General features: G+C 48.4%; 1 protein-coding gene across 1 annotated transcript in view; it reads right to left on the bottom strand.

Annotated features, from left to right (window-relative positions):
- ABCA2 (ATP binding cassette subfamily A member 2) overlaps nt 1-21,995 on the bottom strand; it is a 120,778-nt gene that overhangs the window by 25,828 nt on the left and 72,955 nt on the right. Inside the window, exons 3-20 of the mRNA XM_063936251.1 lie at nt 21,614-21,725; nt 20,632-20,795; nt 18,209-18,330; nt 17,179-17,286; nt 15,013-15,195; nt 14,708-14,926; nt 14,111-14,442; nt 13,124-13,283; nt 6,400-6,528; nt 5,385-5,552; nt 5,210-5,306; nt 4,876-5,049; nt 4,454-4,556; nt 3,027-3,141; nt 2,653-2,843; nt 1,677-1,827; nt 994-1,198; nt 537-701 (exon numbers count right to left, since the gene is read on the bottom strand). Of these exons, the coding sequence (XP_063792321.1) occupies nt 537-701; nt 994-1,198; nt 1,677-1,827; nt 2,653-2,843; nt 3,027-3,141; nt 4,454-4,556; nt 4,876-5,049; nt 5,210-5,306; nt 5,385-5,552; nt 6,400-6,528; nt 13,124-13,283; nt 14,111-14,442; nt 14,708-14,926; nt 15,013-15,195; nt 17,179-17,286; nt 18,209-18,330; nt 20,632-20,795; nt 21,614-21,725 (2,898 nt within the window). The remainder of the gene's footprint in view (nt 1-536; nt 702-993; nt 1,199-1,676; nt 1,828-2,652; nt 2,844-3,026; nt 3,142-4,453; nt 4,557-4,875; nt 5,050-5,209; nt 5,307-5,384; nt 5,553-6,399; nt 6,529-13,123; nt 13,284-14,110; nt 14,443-14,707; nt 14,927-15,012; nt 15,196-17,178; nt 17,287-18,208; nt 18,331-20,631; nt 20,796-21,613; nt 21,726-21,995) is intronic.

Genomic DNA, 21,995 nt, shown 5'->3' on the forward strand with positions numbered 1-21,995 from the left:
TCGTTAGCAGTTTTTAGCAGCCATGCAAACGCACTGTCGCCGCCCACTGTGGAGTGTACTTTCGCTTTGCAGAAGTGCGAACGCCTGTGCAGCAGAGCGCCTGCAAAAACATTTTGTGCAAAACAAGACCAGCCCTGAACTTACTCTTCACGTGCGATGAACGTTGGAGGGTTGGCTTTTGACATCACACACCCGCCCAGCCACGCCTGCGTTTTCCCTGGCACTCCTGCGTTTTTCTAAGCACACCTTGAAAACGGTCAGTTACCACCCAGAAACGCCCCTTTCCTGTCAATCTTCTTGTGGCCACCAGTGCGAATGAAAACGTCGCTAGAACCTGTGCAAAACCACAAAGGCCTTTGTACCCGTACGTCGTGCGTGCGCAATGTGGTGCATGCGCAGAAATGCCAATTTTTAGCCTGATCGCTGCGAACAACGGCAACTAGCGATCAACTCGGAATGACCCCCAATATGTAAACAATATATGTGTTTGTGTGTAATTAGATGTTTAGCTGAGGACTACTCTGGAACAGATTTACCTAGTAGGCGGCTCTCCATAGCACATGCTTGGTCTTCCTCCATGATGCTAAGACGAGATGGACGGGACCAAGGCCAAGACCATTCCCAACTTTCTATACGACCACTTCCAAGCCAATAGGATCTCTGGAATGGGAAGTACCAGGGTCGGGGGAGACCATACATGCCTAGAACACAAGGGAGTTTTCCAATTACCTATGTATCCTATCCTAGTATATTCTGACAAGGACGAGTCCATCATGTGCAGAGAACTGGTTATGGTTGGAGTGACGCAAAAAGAATAAGTGAGGCCCTTGTAAATCCAGATGAAAACTCTGGTCATAAGAAATTTTGTGGAGCCTTATTCCGAAGAGGTTTTCCGAGAAAATTGAGAAAAGGCTCCATAGGATAACACAGAGATGGGATATTACCAGCTGCAGAACAGGAATATGGCAGACACATAGGGCTCTCGTCACTTACCTGGGTGAACGGCTTCAATGTACCAGGTCAGAATGCCATAGACGACTGCGTCTATGATCAGCATCATCATAGACAACATGAGGTTAAAGTCATCTCCTTCCACTGGAGACTGGCTGAATGTTTTCCATTGGATCCCTACTCCAGCCACCTCGTACAGCGCAAAGTACTTGGAGCCGAGACCAAAGGCTGTTGTAGACATAAGTGACTGTATGGGGAGAGGACAAGACCGTTATAGAATGGTAGCAGACAGTCGACATAGAGAACAATACTACAGCGAGAGGACAGTCAGAGTATAGTAGCAAACTGTAGACACAGTATATGGTAAATGGATAGGACACAACAGTCAACGGTGTTCAGTGATCTGCTGACAAATTCAATTCATTTTTGTCTTCTACTTTGGGTCACTTGCCAGGAGAAGACTGTTTGATCTTTAAATAGAAATCTTATGTATTACATATACCTCTTAACTGGAAGCCACCTTGAGTGCATGGTCAGTGGACCTGCAGTAGAGTGACATGATGGGTAACTTTAAGAATGATGCAGAGACCAGGGTGAGGAGCGGGTGTCTCCTCTTTGGTGAACATGGTAGTTTATGTTTATATGCCAGCCAGGCGTTTGGTGCCCTAAGTATCCATATGAGATGTGGGGTGTGAGATAGACAGAGGAGAGGAGATATTACTCACAGCAATGCACTTCTCAAAGGCGGTGATCTTATCGTGGGCCACTTCCTCCCTGATGGCCACGTACATGTAGGGGACATAGCTCAGGAAGTAGATGATACCTCCACAGGCAGAGGCCAGCTTAGCTTTGGAGTAGAGTACAGAGACCAGAAAGCTGCGGGAAGGTGAAGAACGTGGTCAGTGGGTGTATACACATGTATACACATACTTATTTGTAGTGAAGACTGTTTAGGATGTGTTTACATGTGTTCCCTATCTGGATCAATTGTAATACAATACAAAGTGTGGAAGGACACAGCGTTCATGCAGTCACTATATGCAGTCATATATACTATATGCAGTGTTGACTAAGGATGCCACCATCCCGCTGCAGCTAAATGTTTCCACCACATGTGGCACTTTATAGGTTGCCCTTCCCCCAATGCACTTTACCTGCAAAGTATGATCCTTGTAGCAATTTAGTTCAAAATGACCCCTACATAACAAACTACATAATATATACAGAAGATCTCAGGTAAGGTCACTACACTTCTACTCACCACCGGTCAATGACCAGATCACTATTACTAGTAAGGTAATAAGAAGATCAGTCCTCAGCTGGTGGCAACCTCAATGACATATACTCTGGAGGGCAGTCTCAACAGCAGTAAACAGGATACAAGCAATAATCATATCTGTTGCTGAGATTAATGGGTCTACAGTATGTGACTGCTCTAAAAGGGACACTACTTCTCGGACGCAAGGATTCCTACTGAATCAGCCTGGTGTTTCAGAACTGTTTAATGTAAAGGGTATTATATAGGAGCTCACATCTGGCTCATAGTCTAAAGTATAGGTCCAGGACTGACATCCATTGGTCATAGTGATATTGATGTGGCCTTAGACCTCACACCTAGCCGCTTCCATGAGAGTCAGTGAGCTAAAGAACTGACTGGAGACCCAATGATAAGCCCCCAACCATCACCTACTCTCTCCTCACCAGAACATGATGGTGGCCACAGCGTAGATGGAGAGGAACAGCCAGATGATGAAAACGTTGCTGTGCATGAGGACCTGACCATACTTCAGGATTCCGGTTAGAGCAGTCACAGAGATAGAGAGCTGGACAAAGCCAGTAATGAACCAGGCCACCCAGTGTACAGCATTGTTCAGACCCATCATCTTCATCACCTGGAAACCGAGCAGGAAAATAAGAAGAGGTTGGTGCACATTTTGAAAAAATGTTTAATTTTAAATCCAGTAATTTTGGGGATATTATCCCCCATGTTTTAGAGCAGTGCAGCCACGATACTAATAAAGAAACTGAGATGGTCTATGTGAACCTCGCCATATCCCACCACGCTCTCTGAATACCTCCTTCAGCCGATGTTCCTTCTCCGCCACGATGTGCTGGATCATCATGGCCACGGAATACACCCACGAGATGACCATACACAGCGGCATCATGTGCTCGATGACAAACAGGAAGCTGTGGCAACACACATATTTCTTTTACATTTCCCTTTCACATAAGCAACGTTTGTGTGTCAGATTCTGGGCAACATCTTCTATCACGGACGCCAATAACTGTAAAGCCGGGTACACACCGAAGCAACAAGTCGGCGGACCCGCCATCGTGCCAACAGAGCAGTCAATACATGCAAGTATACACAGTCACCAATCGGCCCCTCCATGTGTCAGTCCCTATCATCCAGCTGGGCGGGCATTTGAACTTGCCCACCCAGCTCGGACATTAGCCCCTGCAGCAAGTGCACGGGCTGTTGGCAGACCGACCAACCAGTCACCTCCTAACTGCCACGTTACCGGCTGTGGGGGTCTATTTACAAAGCCTAGTGTGGAAATAAAGTGGACGGAGATGAAGTACCAGCCAATGCTTTTAACTGCCATGTCACAAGCTTGGTTTGAAAAATGACAGTTACGAGCTTGTTGGCTGGTACTTTATCTCCACACGAGGCTTAGTAAATAGACCCCACTGTGTTTGAAAAATAACAGCTAGGAGCTGGTTGGTTGTTGCTTCATCTCCAAGGTTTGAGTCATCTTCCCCAATATTTCTCACAAATGGGCAAAGAGAAACTGAATGCAAACATTTCACGGAGATAAGCAGAGATCAGTAGCAGTCATGTCAGGAGCTATGTAACTTTATGAGCTTGTCCAAGCACCTACAGTATGTTCTGCATTCGCACAATGGGGGTGATTCAGACCTGATAGTAGACGTGCTAAATTTAGCACAACTACGATCAGCTTCCCTGACATGCGGGGGGACGCCCAGCACAGGGCTAGTCCGCCCCGCACGTCAGGGCAACCTCCTCCGCCCAGGTACAAAAGCATCGCACAGCAGCGATGCTTTTGTACTGGATGAGTAGCTCCCAGCCAGCGCAGCTCCTGCGCGCTGGCAGTGAGCTACCCGTCACAGACCGGGTCGCAGCGGCTGCGTGTGACGTCACGCAGCCGCCGCGGCCCCCCCCCCCCCCCCAATGGTCCGGACATGCCTGCGTTGCCCGGACTGCACCCCCTAAAGGACAGGGCCCGCACCCTCCCGCACAGCGACCACTTTTGCCTGTCAATCAGGCAGAGGCGATTGCAGGGCTAAGACAGCCGTCGGCTGTCTGCCATGCGCCGGCGCCGCAGTGCGGCGCCGGCGCAGTTCAGGCCTGATAGCTGCTGTACGAACACGAACAGCACCGATTAGGTGTGAATTTGCCCCCATAACGGCAGGGTACTACAAACTGATTTTGTAGCATGCCTGCAGATCTAGCATTGTCATGTAGTGTCACACTTACTCATCACGCGTGTAACATGGATAAGGAAACATCTGCACATAGTTCCCCGGCTCTACCACATCACGCCCCACAACTGTATTTATTATGGCTCTCTCCATCATATCTGTAAAGAGAATGACAACTGATTACTTATTTTCTCCCCATCTCCCGGTGTCTGCGTGGGTTTATTCCCGGTGCTCCAGTTTCCTCCCACACTCCAAGCACTCAGTTGAGAAATGAGACTGTAAACTCCATAGTGAAAGGGAATAATGTGAATTATTGAAGTGTAAAGCTCAGTGTAATATGTTAGCGCTACTGGTAATAATTTAGGCTGATGTAAACATCCAACACAAACGTCTACAGCTCAACGGGCTACCACCATCGGTGGTTGTTGCTGCTATAACCTAAAGTAACAGGAGGTCTACGGAAAGCACTGTAATAACCTTGTATCCACACAAAGCCATACAGGAAATAGAAGCGGCCGCCAGTGTTGGGTCCGGGTCTCCAGTAGGCCCGACGGATCTCATTAGTCTTTTCTGTGAAGCTGGAATTTTGCCGGATCTTGTACATGACGTGCGGAGGGAGGGAGCCGTCTGGTTGAGTCTGGAAGATCACGCCTAAAAGTTGAGACGAGAAGGTGGCTAAGTTTGGCGATCAATAAGGAATCGCAGGGTTGGAAATGACACGGATAGGACAAAGCAGACATCACAAAACACTGGACAATAGGACTAATCTCTGTAGCCTTTCCTCGTAGCCATAGTCATCTATACAACTCACTTGCAAAGACTGTAACGTTGTCCTGATATGCCTGGTTCAGGGTGTAGTTGACAATACTGTCCTCATTGGGGAAGCCTTTAAAAATGTCTACGCTCACCTATGTGGGGAGAGAAAGCTGGTTATCCTATGCCACAGGCAGAAAAGCGAAACGCATATCCTGGACACGCTCCCTTACCTTAGACATGAAACGCGTCCATCCGCAAGCTGCGTTATCAATGGTGTCCAGCTGCTGTAGCAGAGTGCTGGCGTTGAGGGCGGTGAAGTTGGAACTGAGCGCACGGCGGAGGAGCTCGCTGTCTGAGCTGTTCAGCAGCTCCGGGTGTTTCTGAAGATCACTAGTAAACTGCAAGAAAAGTGATCAGACAGGGTGAGATCTGAACTGACAGGAGATGAGTGTCAGAGGCATGTGAAACGCGTTAGTCACATTTACCGGGAAAATGCAACCAAATCTCAGAAATACCAGGTGGTCATTCCAAGTTGATCGCAGCCAGCAACTTTTAGCTGCTGCTGCGATCAATAGTCCACGCCTATGGGGGAGTGTATTTTAGCTTAGCAGGGCTGCGATCGCTTGTGCAACCCTGCTAAGCTAAATACTGGACATACTTACCCTGTGTGACGATCTCTGCGATGCTGGGACCGGCTTTGATGTCAGACATCCGCCCTCCGTTCTCCTGGACACGCCTGTGTTTTCTTCACCACTCCCCGAAAACGGCAGGCAACGGTCAGGTGACGCCCAGGAACGCCTTCTTTCTGTCAATCTTTCTTCGTTGTCCGCGACGTAACCCGGCGACCCCTGTCACCGGGCAATGACGCGTGTGCGCAGTGTGGCCGCCGCGCGTGCGCATTCCAAACCCGTTCGCACCACAGCGACAAACCAATGCGTGCGAACGGGTCGGAATGACCCCCACTGTAACAAGGAATGATTCTGCCTCTCCAATGTGGTTAAGCCTCTACTTTGTACATAATTAGCTCACAGACATATATTAGCCAAGTCTGCTTTACGATGTGGCGATAAATTAACCTTTGCAAGGTGGGACTAATTATGAACCCCTGGGTAGGGGTGGGTCCGCCATATGTATTGTACATAGCGTTGTCTGAAGGGCTACAATGAACCTGATGCATAAGAGTATGTGAATCAAGTACTGTAAAGCACTGACACAGCCAATGAGATCTCATTGCGTTTCACCCACCTGTTGCAGCCACTGAATGCGCTGCTGCAATATTCCATCCTCCAGCAAACTGCGGAGCTCTGAAGAGATGTTCATCCACATCTTGGCGTACTGCGTCACATTCCCCACAAACGCAAACGTCTCATTTGCCTGTTATGCAGATGGAGACGTTACCAAACACAGTATTAAAGCTGACTAAGATCTATATGCCGGGCCCTTAATTATAGAGTAACCCTGATCTACACACTATAGAAGCCCCTAGTTTCCAAGGGGTTAAAGTGTTTATTAATTTAAATTAAAAATAAGATTTTACTCACCGGTAAATCTATTTCTCGTAGTCCGTAGTGGATGCTGGGGACTCCGTAAGGACCATGGGGAATAGCGGCTCCGCAGGAGACTGGGCACAACTAAGAAAGCTTTAGGACTAACTGGTGTGCACTGGCTCCTCCCACTATGACCCTCCTCCAGACCTCAGTTAGGATACTGTGCCCGGAAGAGCTGACACAATAAGGAAGGATTTTGAATCCCGGGTAAGACTCATACCAGCCACACCAATCACACCGTATAACTCGTGATACTATACCCAGTTAACAGCATGATAACAACTGAGCCTCTCAACAGATGGCTCAACAATAACCCTTTAGTTAGGCAATAACTATATACAAGTATTGCAGACAATCCGCACTTGGGATGGGCGCCCAGCATCCACTACGGACTACGAGAAATAGATTTACCGGTGAGTAAAATCTTATTTTCTCTAACGTCCTAAGTGGATACTGGGGACTCCGTAAGGACCATGGGGATTATACCAAAGCTCCCAAACGGGCGGGAGAGTGCGGATGACTCTGCAGCACCGAATGAGCAAACTCTAGGTCCTCCTCAGCCAGGGTATCAAACTTGTAGACTCTTGCAAGAGTGTTTGACCCCGACCAAGTAACAGCTCGGCAAATTTGTAAAGCCGAGACCCCTCGGGCAGCCGCCCAAGAAGAGCCCACTTTCCTCGTGGAATGGGCTTTTACAGATTTAGGGTGCGGCAGTCCAGCCGCAGAATGTGCAAGTTGAATCGTGCTACAGATCCAGCGAGAAATAGTCTGCTTAGAAGCAGGAGCACCCAGCTTGTTGGGTGCATACAGGATAAATAGCGAGTCAGTCTTTCTGACTCCAGCCATCCTGGAAACATATATTTTTCAGGGCCCTGACTACGTCCAGAAAACTTGGAATCCTCCAAGTCCCAAATAGCCGCAGGCACCACAATAGGTTGGTTCACATGAAAAACTGATACCACCTTAGGAAGGAATTGGGAACGAGTCCTCAATTCCGCCTTATCCATATAAAATACAGATAAGGGCTTTTGCATGACAAAACCGCCAATTCTGATACACGCCTGGCCGACGCCAAGGCCCACAGCATGACCACTTTCCACGTGAGGTATTGTAGCTCCACGGATTTAAGTGGCTCAACTCAATGCGACTTCAGGAAATCCAACACTACGTTGAGATCCCACGGTGCCACTGGAGGCACAAACGGGGGCTGACTATGCAGCACTCCCTTAACAAAAGTCCGAACTTCAGGCAGTGAAGCCAGTTCTATTTTGGAAGAAAATCGATAGAGCCGAAATCTGGACCTTCATGGAACCCAATTTTAGGCCCATAGTCACTTCTGACTGTAGGAAGTGCAGAAATCGACCTAGCTGAAATTTCTCCTTTGGGGCCTTCCTGGCCTCACAGCACGCAACATATTTCCACCATATGCAGTGATAATGGTTTGCGTTCACTTCTTTCCTAGCTTTAAATAGCGTAAGGATAACTTCCTCCGGAATGCCCTTTTCCTTCAGGATCTGGCGTTCAACCGCCATGCCGTCAAACGCAGCCGCGGTACGTCTTGGAACAGACAGGCCCCCTGCTGCAGCAGGTCCTGTCTGAGCGGCAGAGGCCATGGGTCCTCTGAGATCATTTCTTGGAGTTCTGGTTACCAAGCTCTTCTTGGCCAACCCGGAACAATGAGTATAGTTCTTACTCCTCTCCTTCTTATTATTCTCATTACCCTGGGTAAGAGAGGCAGAGAAGGGAACACCTACACCGACTGGTACACCCACGGTGTTACCAGAGCGTCCACAGCTATCGCCTGAGGGTCCCTTGACCTGGCGCAATATCTTTGTAGCTTTTTGTTGAGGCGGGACGCCATCATGTCCACCTGTGGCCTTTCCCAACGGTGTACTATCATTTGGAAAACTTCTGGATGAAGTCCCCACTCTCCCGGGTGGAGGTCGTGTCTTCTGAGAAAGTCTGCTTCTCAGTTGTCCACTCTGGGAATGAACACTGCTGACAGTGCTAACACATGATTTTCCGCCCATCGGAGAATCCTTGTGGCTTCTGCCATCGCCATCCTGCTTCTTGTGCCGCCCTGTCGGTTTACATGAGCGACCGCCGTGATGTTGTCTGACTGGATCAGCACCGGCCGGTGTTGAAGCAGGGGTCTAGCCTGACTTAGGGCATTGTAAATGGCCCTTAGTTCCAGAATATTTATGTGTAGGGAAGTCTCCTGACTTTTCCATAGCCTTGGAAGTTTCTTCCCTGTGTGACTGCCCCCCAGCCTTGAAGGCTGGCATCCGTGGTCACCAGGACCCAGTCCTGTATGCCGAATCTGCGGCCCCCTAGAAGATGAGCACTCTGCAGCCACCACAACAGCGACACCCTGGCCCTTGGAGACAGGGTTATCCGCCGATGCATCTGAAGATGCGACCAGGACCACTTGTCCAACAGATCCCACTGGAAAATCCTTGCATGGGACCTGGCGAATGGAATTTCTTCGTAAGAAGCTACCATCCTTCCCAGGGCTCGCGTGCATTGATGCACCGACACCTGTATACGTATTAGGAGGTCTCTGTCTAGAGACGACAACTCCTTGGACTTCTCCTCCGGGAGAAACCCTTTTTATCCTGTTCTGTGTCCAGAACCATACCCAGGAACAGTAGACGCGTCATAGGAACCAGCTGCGACTTTGGAATATTCAGAATCCAGCCGTGCTGTTGTAGCACTTCCCGAGATAGTGCTACTCCGCCGAACAACTGCTCCCTGGACCTCGCCTTTATAAGGAGATCGTCCAAGTACGGGATAATTACTTCGGCCATTACCTTGGTAAATACCTCTGTGCCGGGGACCGACCAACGGCAACGTCTGGAATTGGTAATGACAATCCTGTACCACAATTTTGAGGTACTCCTGGTGAAGAGGGTAAATAGGGACATGCAGGTAAGCATCCTTGATGTCCAGTGATACCATGAAATTCTCCAGGCTTGCAATAATCGCCCTGAGCGATTCCATTTTGAACTTGAACCTTCGTATATAAGTGTTCAAGGATTTCAATTTTAGAATGGGTCTCACCGAACCGTCTGGTTTCGGTACCACAACATTTTGGAATAGTAACCCCGGCCTTGTTGAAGGAGGGGTACCTTGATTTCACCTGCTGGAAGTACAGCTTGTGAATTGCCGCCAGTACTACCTTTCTCCGAGGGCAGCAGGCAAGGCTGATGTGAGGTAACGGCGAGGGGGAGTCGCCTCGAACTCCAGCCTGTATCCCTGTGATACTATTTGCAGAACCTAGGGATCCACCTGTGGGCAAGCCCACTGGTCCCTGAAGTTCCCGAGACGCGCCCCTACCGCACCTGTCTCCACCTGTGGAGCCCCAACGTCATGCGGTGGACTCAGAGGAAGCGGGGGAAGATTTTTGATCCTGGGAACTGGCTGCTGGTGCAGCTTTTTCCTTCTTCCCTTGTCTCTGTGCAGAAAGGTAGCGCCTTTGACCCGCTTGCTATTCTGAAGCCGAAAGGACTGTACCTGAAAATACAGTGCTTTCTTAGGCTGTGAGGAAACCTGAGGTAAAAAATTTTCTTCCCAGCTGTTGCTGTGGATACGAGGTCCCAGAGACCATCCCCAAACAATTCCTCACCCTTATAAGGCAGAATCTCCATGTGCCTTTTATAGGCAGCATCACCTGTCCACTGCCGGGTTTCTAATACCCTCCTGGCAGAATGGACATTGCATTAATTCTGGATGCCAGCCGGCAAATATCCCTCTGTGCATCCTTTATATATAAGACGACGTCTTTAATATGCTCTATGTTAGCAAACTATTATCCTTGTCTTAGAGTATAAATATTATCTGACAGGGTATCAGACCACACTGCAGTAGCACTATTTATGCTGAGGCAATTGCAGGTCTCAGTATATAACCTGAGTGTGTATATACAGACTTCAGGATAGCCTCCTGCTTTTTATCAGCAGGCTCCTTCAAGGTGGCCGTATCCTAAGACGGCAGTGCCACCTTTTTTGACAAACGTGTGAGCGCCTTATCCACCCTAAGGGATATCTCCCAATGTGACCTATCCTCTGGCGGGAAAGGGTACGCCATCAGTAACTTTTTAGAAATTACCAGTTTCTTATTGGGGGAACCCACGCTATTTTACACACTTCATTCATTCATCTGATGGGGGAACAAAACACTGGCTGCTTTTTCTCCCCAAAAATAAAACCCCTTTTATTTGGTAATTGGGTTCATGTCAGAAATGCGTAACACATTTTTCATTGCCGAGATCATGTAACGGATGTTCCTAGTGGATTGTGTATATGTCTCAACCTCGTCGACACTGGAGTCAGACTCCGTGTCGACATCTGTGTATGCCATCTGAGGTAACGGGCGCTTTTTTGAGCCCCTGATGGCCTTTGAGACGCCTGGGCAGGCGTGGGCTGAGAAGCTGGCTGTCCCACAGCTGTTTTACGTCATCCAGCCTTGTAAGGAGTTGACATTGTCGGTTAATACCTTCCACCTATCCATCCACTCTGGTGTCGGCTCCACAGGGGACGACATCCCATTTATCGGCCTCTGCTCCACCTCCATGTAACCTTCCTCATCCCACATGTCGACACAGCCGTACCGACACACAGCACACACACAGGGAATGCTCTGACTGAGGACAGGACCCCACAAAGTCCTTTGGGGAGACAGAGAGAGAGTATGCCAGCACACACCAGAGCGCTATATAATGCAGGGATTAACACTATAACTGAGTGATTTTTCCCCCAATAGCTGCTTGTATAAACAATATTGCGCCTAAATTTAGTGCCCCCCTCTCTTTTTAACCCTTTGAGCCTGAAAACTACAGGGGAGAGCCTGGGGAGCTGTCTTCCAGCTGCACTGTGAAGAGAAAATGGCGCCAGTGTGCTGAGGGAGATAGCTCCGCCCCTTTTTCGCAGACTTTTCTCCCGCTTTTTTATGGATTCTGGCAGGGGTATTTATCACATATATAGCCTCTGGGGCTATATATTGTGATATATTTGCCAGCCAAGGTGTTTTTATTGCTGCTCAGGGCGCCCCCCCCCCCCAGCGCCCTGCACCCTCAGTGACCGGAGTGTGAAGTGTGTATGAGGAGCAATGGCGCACAGCTGCAGTGCTGTGCGCTACCTTGGTGAAGACTGATGTCTTCTGCCGCCGATTTTCCGGACTCTTCTTGCTTCTGGCTCTGTAAGGGGGGCGGCTGCGCGGCTCTGGGACCGAACATCAATGGCCGGTTCCATGCGGTCGATCCCTCTGGAGCTAATGGTGTCCAGTAGCCTAAGTAGCCCAAGCTACCACCAGTTAGGTAGGTTCGCTTCTTCTCCCCTTAGTCCCTCGCTGCAGTGAGTCTGTTGCCAGCAGATCTCACTGTAAAATAAAAAACCTAAAATATACTTTCTCTCTAGGAGCTCAGGAGAGCCCCTAGTGTGCATCCAGCTCAGCCGGGCACAGAAATCTAACTGAGGTCTGGAGGAGGGTCATAGTGGGAGGAACCAGTGCACACCAGTTAGTCCTAAAGCTTTCTTAGTTGTGCCCAGTCTCCTGCGGAGCCGCTATTCCCCATGGTCCTTACGGAGTCCCCAGCATCCACTTAGGACGTTAGAGAAATTAATTTATTCCTAGATCTGAATATTCCAATTCAGAATTCTGATTTCATATCACTGTAATGCAAAAGAGAACTAAAAGCATTGACATTTTTTTTTACTTAAAGCTGCGTCCTTTTATCTACCCTAAATGCAGTTAGACCAATCTTTCAAAAGGTGGCGCTGCAGCTCCCCTTATTGGAATTACATACAAAGTATGTAACCAGAAGAGAAAAGCTAAGGGGGTAATTCCAAGTTGATCGCAGCAGGATTTTTGATAGCAATTGGGCAAAACCATGTGCACTGCAGGGGAGGCAGATATAACATGTGCAGAGAGAATTAGATTTGGGTGGGTTATTTTATTTCTGTGCAGGGTAAATACTGGCTGCTTTATTTTTACACTGCAAATTAGATTGCAGATTGAACACACCCCACACAAATCTAACTCTCTCTGCACATGTTATATCTGCCTCCCCCGCAGTGCACATGGTTTTGCCCAATTGCTAACAAAAATCCTGCTGCGATCAACTTGGAATTACCCCCTAAGTCTATACCTTTCCTAATATCCTCTATGGCAGAGATTCTCCAACGCAGTCCTCAAGGCCCCAACGGTCCAGGTTTTAAGTTTACCCATGCTTGGCCACAGGTGACTTAATTATGACCTCAGCAGTTTGATTGAACCATCTGTGCTTATTTATGGATATGCCTAAAACCTGGACCATTGGGGTGCCTTGAGGAACACATTTGAGAACCTCTCCTCTATGGAATGGCATGAGTCTTCAATACAAGATCCTAAACCATCACAAATGCACCCTGTAATATTGAACTCACCTTGCGGATGACCAGGTCCACTTCCGTCCCCACGGGAGAGTAGAGGATTTTGGGATTGCTGGTCATAAGGTGCACAAGGAGCCCCAAGTTCCTCTGTTCTTTGTTGGTAAAACCCAAGGAGCTCATGTTCCCCTGCTTCAGGGCTTCCGGCTCAATGGTTCTGGAAGACACAAGTAAAATTTTGGGGGTCAGTTTTGAAAATTTTCCCACAGCCATTTATCTTTAAAAAAAAAATCTGACATAGCTGTAAATATGGAATAATACTATCTGATATTTAAATAGTGTAGGATGATTCTAGGCATGGGACCCCTACTTTTATGTGGATAGGATCTACCCCAACTCCATGTAGCCCCAGTAACAGATCATTATATCTTCTGAATGAACCCCAGCAGTTATGCTAGTTATGAGGAGGCATATCGATGGACAGCTGGTAACATTAATACGTAAAGACTTAGCTAGAGGCAAATATGAATACACGTGTCTACATTAGACATGATCCAGCCGTTTACGATTTGGCCAGGCAGACGGATTCCCTCTGTCATCTGTCAGTCTCCTAATTCGCGCAGTGGATGACCACAGAGGGTCGTTAGTGGCAATCTTCTGAATGCATTTATTGACGTGTAAATTAATGATCCAATCAATTTTGATTGATTTAATCCCGGGGGTTACATACCCAGAGATATCAGGCCAGATATTGCAGAATACAGCTAGTATCCTGCTATACAGCACACAGGTGGTGGGGGTATATTAAGACCATCACCCTAACAAAATATTGTCCGCCCCCAGGCATGTAACTGCAGTAATAGAATGAAGCCTGGTATGCAGTAGAAAAGCAAGCCAAGACAATTAGAAGTCAAACTCAAGGCAGTCTGTTATATCTTCATGTTTTCCCATAACAGAGAAATTAATATTAAGATTGCTGATGATGGAACTACTGATGGTGTCTGGGGGGAACTCTACAATTAGTATGCACACATTGGCACTCACCGGTTGATGCCGCAGAGGATGGGCTGCAGGCCAGCCCAGAGCTGAACAAAGGCTGAGAACTGGCTGCGCGGGTTCTCCTCTTCGCTCTCCTGGACCTTGCCCTCTTCCCCGTCTGCTGTGGAGTTGGAGCTGTTGCTGGAGTTGAAGTTCCAGCTGGTGGAGTTGGTGGGTGTAGGGCTGGTCTTGCTGGCACAGGCTCCCTTGGGCAGCAGCTTGGCCAGGGCTGAGAGGATGTCCACGTCCTTTAGGATTTTCTCAACTTGAAGCAGGTCTTCCAGGAGAGAGTGCAGTCTATGTTGGGTTTCTGTGGTGTTCACCTCATCCAGGCGTAGCTGAGACATATCAATTGTCCATTAAGAACATAATCATAGGTAATACAATGGTTGGTGCCACTTACAATGAACACAGGTGGAAAGAATAGTGGCCCCTACTAAAGTAAGCGTATAAAGGTAGAGTAACCTCCCAACTATTACATTTATGGTAAATATACCCATATGGAGTGAAGTGCCATATCATAGCTGGGTTCAGGGTTGATTACAATGGTGAAAGTACAAAGATGGGGTGCAGCACAGAAGCGGGTGTAAGGTGGTCACTTACACGGCTGACAGTCTTGTGTACGTCCACCTGCTCCCGTAGTTCTTCTGACAGCTCTTGAAAACGTTCCATACGTTTCGGCTCACTCCCATCACATACAATGTTCTTGTAGGTGGTCAACAGGGACCACTTGGCCTCAGAGACCCCAAGGATGTTCCCCAGCTTGTCCATACTGCCCTCACAGGTCACGGACTCCAGCGCCGTCGGAGTGAAGAGAATCTCCTGACGGGAAGAAGGAGGACATAGGGATCAAGCACGGGGCATCGCAGACATGTGTGGCACAATTAATGGTCGAAAGTGGTCCATACCTCCAGCTCTTTCACCATGGCCTGAGGGTCATAGGTTTCAGAAGATGCATTGGGCACCGCAAGGCCAAGGGCAAGCGTTAGGAGCCGGAGTAGAGCCAGCCTGTGTCCAGATTTCAAGGGATCCCTCAGAGCTTTATGGATCAACCCTTCGTGCAAAGATTTCCATTTATCGAATATGTTACCCTAGGACATGATAGCCGAAGTCACATTCCAACCTAATGCATATTATATATTGGGGGAGATGTAGCAACAGATGGAGAAGTTACCCACTGCAAACTAATCAGCTTCTAGCTATCATTTTGCAGACTTTACTTGATAAATGCTAGCTAGAATCTGATTGGTTGCTATGAGCAACACCTCCACGTGTCCTCTTTATAAGGTTTGCTACAATTTCCCCATTGTGTGCATACACACGGCGCAAACATAGCAAATGGTAAGTAATGAAATCGCAATATTACCGGCGTTCCATTGTGGCAGCCATTTTTGTGTGGACTGAGAATACAGCCTCATCCCTTAATAATGTAACTAGTTCATAATACCCAGATCTCTGGGATTCTCCTGAAAATGGATTGTCACCACTGTACATAGAGGATGGATACACAAAGGGCCTACGGTTGGCTACACACTTGGCCGACTGCGAGACCGATTTGATAAAGCTATACACCTTTACCAATCGGCCCGCTCGATATATCTGGCAAGACATCACAACTTGGCGAGCATTTAAATTTGCCCGCTCAGTTGTGATGTCACTGTCGCCAGTTCCTGCGGCTAGCATAATGGATCAGTGGGTCGCCTGTACTCACAGTAAGATGTACGGATATATCGGTGATATACTGGCATCGGCCGTGCTGCATGGTGAATAAAAGTCATTCACAGACCTGTTAGCTATATGCAGGGGCTGATACACTACCGATACACCGGTTTGTTGACTGCACAAACGATATATCGCATAGTGCGTACCCAGCCTAAGGCCTTATCGATGCTGGAAGCTGCTAGTGATTTCACAGACTGAGTTATCAGGATTTTTGTTTAGTGACAAAACATATATGTACAGTACAGGACCTGAAGATACTCAGGGGTTTATTGAGAGCTGTTAGCAAACCAAAAAAGCACACTCATGGGCAAAAACATGCTGCACTGCAGGTGGGGCAGATGTAACGTGCAGAGAGAGTTAGATTTGGGTGGGGTGTGTTCAAACTGTAATCTAACTTGCAGTGTAAAAATGAAGCAGCCAGTATTTACCCTGCACAGAAACAATATAACCCACCCAAATCTAACTCTCTCTGCACATGTTACATCTGTGCTTTTTTGGTTTGCTAACAACTCTGAACAACCCCCTCATTGCTTTCCTTGGAAGTGGTGGTAATAATCTAGTTCTCCAGGCATGCTGCCGGATATGTGCAAGCCCACTAAAGGGGATGCAGTTCATTTGGCGTCTGTCGAGAGCCCGGCGGTCAGGGTACCGGCTGCCGGTAAATCATACTGATCCCCACTAAAGCTCTTGTGACACACAGGCTGTCAGAAATTTCCTAATCTGGAATAGGGTGGCCAAACCCAGGATCGGGAATTTGGCCTAAAATTGGCTGGGATTGAATCCCGGGATTTGAGCTTCCAATCACAGGATTCGGGCCAGTGCTTTTTTTTTTTTTTAAAGCTCGGCAGCGTCTGAGCCGTCGCAGCATACGACTCAGATGCTGCCTGGCTCCCCCTGCCCCCGGCTGTGCACACTGCGACGTGGTGTTACAGGGCATGCTGCGCAGCACAGCACAAGCCACGCCTCTGTTCGGAATGCCCGTACCCTCTGCCCAGACTCACCACCAGCCGGACCCGGCGCCCGACGACAGCCGGACCCACCACCTACCTACGGCGCCCGACAACATCCGGACCCGAGGGTTGTTTTTTGTTTTTTTTCCCCCTAGCCAATCACGGGTATCCTGAGATTGACCGTTGTTCAATTCAGAGTCCTGTGATTAATAAAACGGCCCGGGATTGGCCTCCCTAATCTGGAAGAATTTGCATATGTTTGCTGGAGGAACTACAAATACCAGTAAGTACCGTAAAGAAACAGTGTGGTCCTACTACTAGAAGCAGTTCGCTTAAATTTAAGACTAGTTTTTAATCACTAAACCCAGAGTGGAGGGCGCCATTTACTGCTCAGACACGCACATGTAAATTGAGGATTTGTCCGCCCGTTGACCTAGCAGCGTCCCTGGGGCTGCGGGCCAGTAGGTCTTCGCTAGGCAGGTAGGCGGAGCTGAAGAGCAGATGGTAGACCTGAAAATATACAAGACGTTGCAATGCAGAGTAAGTAGCACACATTGATTGTTCTGACACAGACACAAACCCCACTGAGCATTTTCTGTGTTACACTATGAGAGTAGGGAGAATATATCAGGACAAGGGAGAGTATATCAGGACAAGGGAGAGTATATCAGGACAAGGGAGAGTATATCAGGACAATTGCAGCATTCTCTTCCTTTATTGTACTATAAACTATTTATATTCCCAGCGCCTCAGAAACAAAATCTCAGATTATTCACAGAGAATAGCAATAAGAGGCTAGAAGACCAGAACTTTCTATAGCCTGATATCCGTTCATTCTCTAGAAGACTGGAGAGTGTTGGGCTGTTCTGCAGCATGCATCTCCCTATGGTGGTCATTCCGAGTTGATTGCTAGCTGCATTCGTTCGCTGTGCAGCGATGAGGCAAAAAAACGGCACTTCTGCGCATGCGTATGCGGCGCAATGCGCACGCGCGACCTACTATTACAACGAATAAATAGTTTCACACAGGGTCTAGCGAAGCTTTTCAGTCGCACTGCTGGCCGCAGAGTGAATGATATGAAGTGGGATTTCTGGGTGTCAACTGACCGTTTTCAGGGAGTGTTCGAAAAAACGCAGGTGTGCCAGGAAAAACGCAGGCGTGGCTGGGCGAACGCAGGGTGTGTTTGTGCCGTCAAAACAGGAACTGAACAGTCTGAAGTCATCGCAAGCGCTGAGTTGGTATTGAGCTACTCTAAAACTGCACAAAAAAAACTTTGCCGCCGCTCTGCGATCCTTTCGTTCGCACTTCTGCTAAGCTAAAATACACTCCCAGTGGGAGGCGGCATAGCGTTTGCACGGCTGCTAAAAACTGCTAGCGAGCGAACAACCCGGAATGACCACCTATATCCCGGGTGCATAAACGCTATACGTACCTCCTGCAAATTGATGCTGGACCCGGCCAGTAAATCCACAACATTACCGGGCAGAGAGAGGTTGGAGCGGAGGAATTCCCGGAAACTTGTCTGGTTTTTCACCACAGAATCCAGTGTAAAGCCTGTGCCAGGGAAACACGGAGAATGAAGGCCGGTGAATAAAATTACCTACTAGCATTGGTTTTTAATGTTATAATGTTTTATATGCCATTGGAAGATTGAAAACTTGTGAGCAGGACCCTCTTACCTCGCTATGGGCCTGGTTTCAAGTCGTACACGCTGATATTGGATGCATGTGTCTAATATGGTCGGGACTAATTCCCTTCGTCCTGGACCATGCACGATTGGCCAACACACCAGGAAGATTTAATGAAGGATGGAACGATCACTGTTACGTTCTACATTAATATGCAATGGGTCGCAGGCGATATCTACCGGTTGGCCGTACAGCAGGCCGACCAGAAGACTCTGCATGCGACCTGTGGGAGCGTGCAACAGTGAGTACACACTAGGCAATATGTACGATTTGTCACGCCAATACGGCATATTGTGCCGATATCGGCCTAGTGTGTGCGCACCATAAAGCAGGGTACATACTGGACAATATATTGGCCTTTCAATTGAGCTGCCAATATATCGCGGGATCATCAGCGGGTGTTCACCCCCCGATATTTCTGTGAACACCGTCGTTCAGACATATCGCATCAGCCCTGCAGCACAGCCGAACTATCTGCAGATACAGCGGTGCATCACGCTGTGTGTATGGGTGGTCAGTCGACCGCACGTACATTTGCTGCAGGGCCCGCCAGTGACGTGCATCCCAACTGGGCGGAAACAGGTAAACGCCCACCCAGTTGTGTTGTCAGGTTTGACACATCGGGCCGACGATCGCTCACATTGTAGGCCGCACTCGGATGGAATATTGGCACTGAGCATGGAACCAGAAGAATCGATGGTGCGTCGTCTATATCTACAGATGCATCAGGCAGAAACATCTAAAGAGGCTCAAAGTGGGTGTCTCAGTCCTTGCACATTTGTAGGTGCAGCTGTATCCCAGGGAAGAGCAGACGCAACAGCGGCATAAGACGCAGATACAGACTCAGAATCCGCCCCTATCTGTCTGTTACCACCCAGTGTCATTTAATTACTGTTGTATTGTGTATTCCCAATTTGTACAACACAACTCCCATGGATGAGACATACATTATCTATTATCCAGGACGGGGACTGCCAGAGCAAGGAATGTTGGTAGTTACAAGATTATACAGTGATTAAACCATGTGCAAATTTAAATCCTCCTAATATTAATTAATCAAGACCTTCCATAATAATATAAGACCTGCAAGCACCAGGAATACTCCGTCCACCCATGACTGTCGCTGGGTATAGCGTGGGATCTCTCCCAGGAGAGTATATCGGTAAACACGCTGTGTAATTCAGCAGAGGCGTTTCTGAGGGACCGCCAGCACTTCTCATAAAGCATCTCGCCTGTAGTGTTGTTAATCAGACGCGTGCTCCCACCTAATTAATCAGCAAACATCCATTGTCTGCTAATGTGCATCAAGTGTGAACTGCCTGTTCAGTAATAGCCACACTGCAATGAAACATATTGGGCCTAATACAGAACTGGGCGGCTATGGGGCCTGATTTAGAATTGTAAGGAATTGCACAGGCGCAGGGAAGCGTAAGCTGAAGCTTACACAAACTGGCTACAGGACCCGGACCCCTAAGTCCTGGAAGTCTGCATCCGATGGCGCAGACCCTGGGCCTGTCACTCCTACAAAACAGGGGCGACACACGCGCGTACGTTCAGCTCACCATCAGACTCTTAAGGGCCCTACACACTGGCCGATCCGCCGCCGAGCTGCCCGACGGTGGATACGGCCGACGAGCGACCCGGTGGCGGGTCGGCAGTGACGGGGGGAGTGAAGTTTCTTCACTCCCCCCGTCACGTGGCTCCATTGAAGTGCAGGCAAATATGGACGAGATCGTCCATATTGGCCTGCATGCACAGCCGACGGGGGACCAGCGATGAACGAGCGCGGGGCCGCGCATCGTTCATCGCTGGAGCCTCCACACTGAAAGATATGAACGAGTTCTCGATCATTTATGAACGAGATCGTTGATATCTTTCAAACAAATCGGCCAGTGTGTAGGCCCTATAAGTGTTATCTACTGTGCCATTTATATTCCTGTAATTAAGTTGGGCTTGTGTCCACTGGATGTGTGTGCGGGTGGGGTGGAGGGAAAGACGATAGCCCTATAAAACAGCCATACCGGTCACAATGTAAGAATCTAATTGTATTAACTAATGACATTCGTGTTTTTGGAGTAGCCGAAGCCTGTCACCACATATGCCTGTCTGTACACGTAGCTCTGCTGGGCAAGCGGAAGCCCCCCCAAGGTGCTGTCTGTCCCCGTACCTGGCTGTCGGTGAAAGTGATCCTCCAGGGAGCTGTGGTCACTGCTCAGTGATTCCAGGTGGTGCCTCAGAGATTCCAGATCATCCTCCAGGCCCGGTCTGTCTGTATCAAATAGGTTGCTGTTCTCCACCACCTCTGTGAGCCTCTCCAGCAGCTGGGTGACCCTGCACAGCGGTATGAGAGAGGCACAGAACACTCAACTTAACCTACATCAAACACCTTAAACATCCACCTTCAGAAGACTATCTTTCATGGTCTTGTCTGCGCCTTTGTCAAACTGAACTTAATAAACGTCTTTATCTTCTGGTTTCTTTTGTTTTCAGCCAGGTGTTTATAGCATCATGTAGCGTTGTTGGTTCTTATTGTCCTGGGACAAGATACAGCTCCGTGGCGCTATCTGCTAGATATAAAGCCGCTCGGTGCCATATTCAACAGCAATGAAAACAAACAACCCAACTCATATAAAGACATGGCTGAAAACAACAGAAAGATGGTACAGAAGAGCAATGTGGTACAGTAAATGTCACAGGAGGGATAAGTAGACATAGATATAGAGGTGAAGAACCTGTCCTTTATAGGACCAATAAACCCCAGAACAGATATACGTAGCCCATCACTTTATTGCTTTGTTTTGCTATAACTTTGTTATATGTAAACAGATTCTGCACTGTATATTGTTGCAGACCGGACTCTTTGTTTAAAATCAGCGGGCCACACTGTACTGAAATATGGTAACATGCAGTAGGCAACTGTAAGTATTTCCAGATCAGCCGGGGCTATATTGGCAAGATGGTGCAGCTCAGGTCATCTCCTGAATGGACTTGAAATTATTTCTTTTGTAGGCTAGTTTTACTGATCAATACATCTGGCAGCAATAAATTTTGTAAATATACATTCACAGGACAGGGGTCTGATCTAAGCTGCCTGCGCACCAGCCACCATGGGGAAGGGGTAAAAATGTCACGGGGCGGACACTACTTACGTGGAGTTCGTGTACTGCAGGAAACCAAACTCATCTCTTTGACCATCAGGGCACAGAGACTGCATGACCGGCAGGATCCCCGCAGAGGTCAGCGGAGCCGCAGTGTAGAAGGCTGGGATACAGGCGACAGAGATTGGGGTAAGAAAACCGGACAATAATAGAGAGGGGGATATGTATCAAATCATGGAGAGTGATAAAGTGGAGAGAGAGATAAAGGGGGGGGAATTCAATTGGCGAATTGTTCGCCTGGCCGAATCTGTACAGCACCTGCCGCACTTTGCAGCAGAAGAATCTTGCAGAAAAGTGAGCACTTTTGTGGGAATCGAGCGGCCGGGCCGGCAATTGAATCCCCCCCCCCCCCCCCCAAAGTACCAAACAATCA

The sequence above is a fragment of the Pseudophryne corroboree genome, chromosome 8, assembly GCF_028390025.1.
Source record: "Pseudophryne corroboree isolate aPseCor3 chromosome 8, aPseCor3.hap2, whole genome shotgun sequence".
NCBI lineage: Eukaryota > Metazoa > Chordata > Amphibia > Anura > Myobatrachidae > Pseudophryne > Pseudophryne corroboree.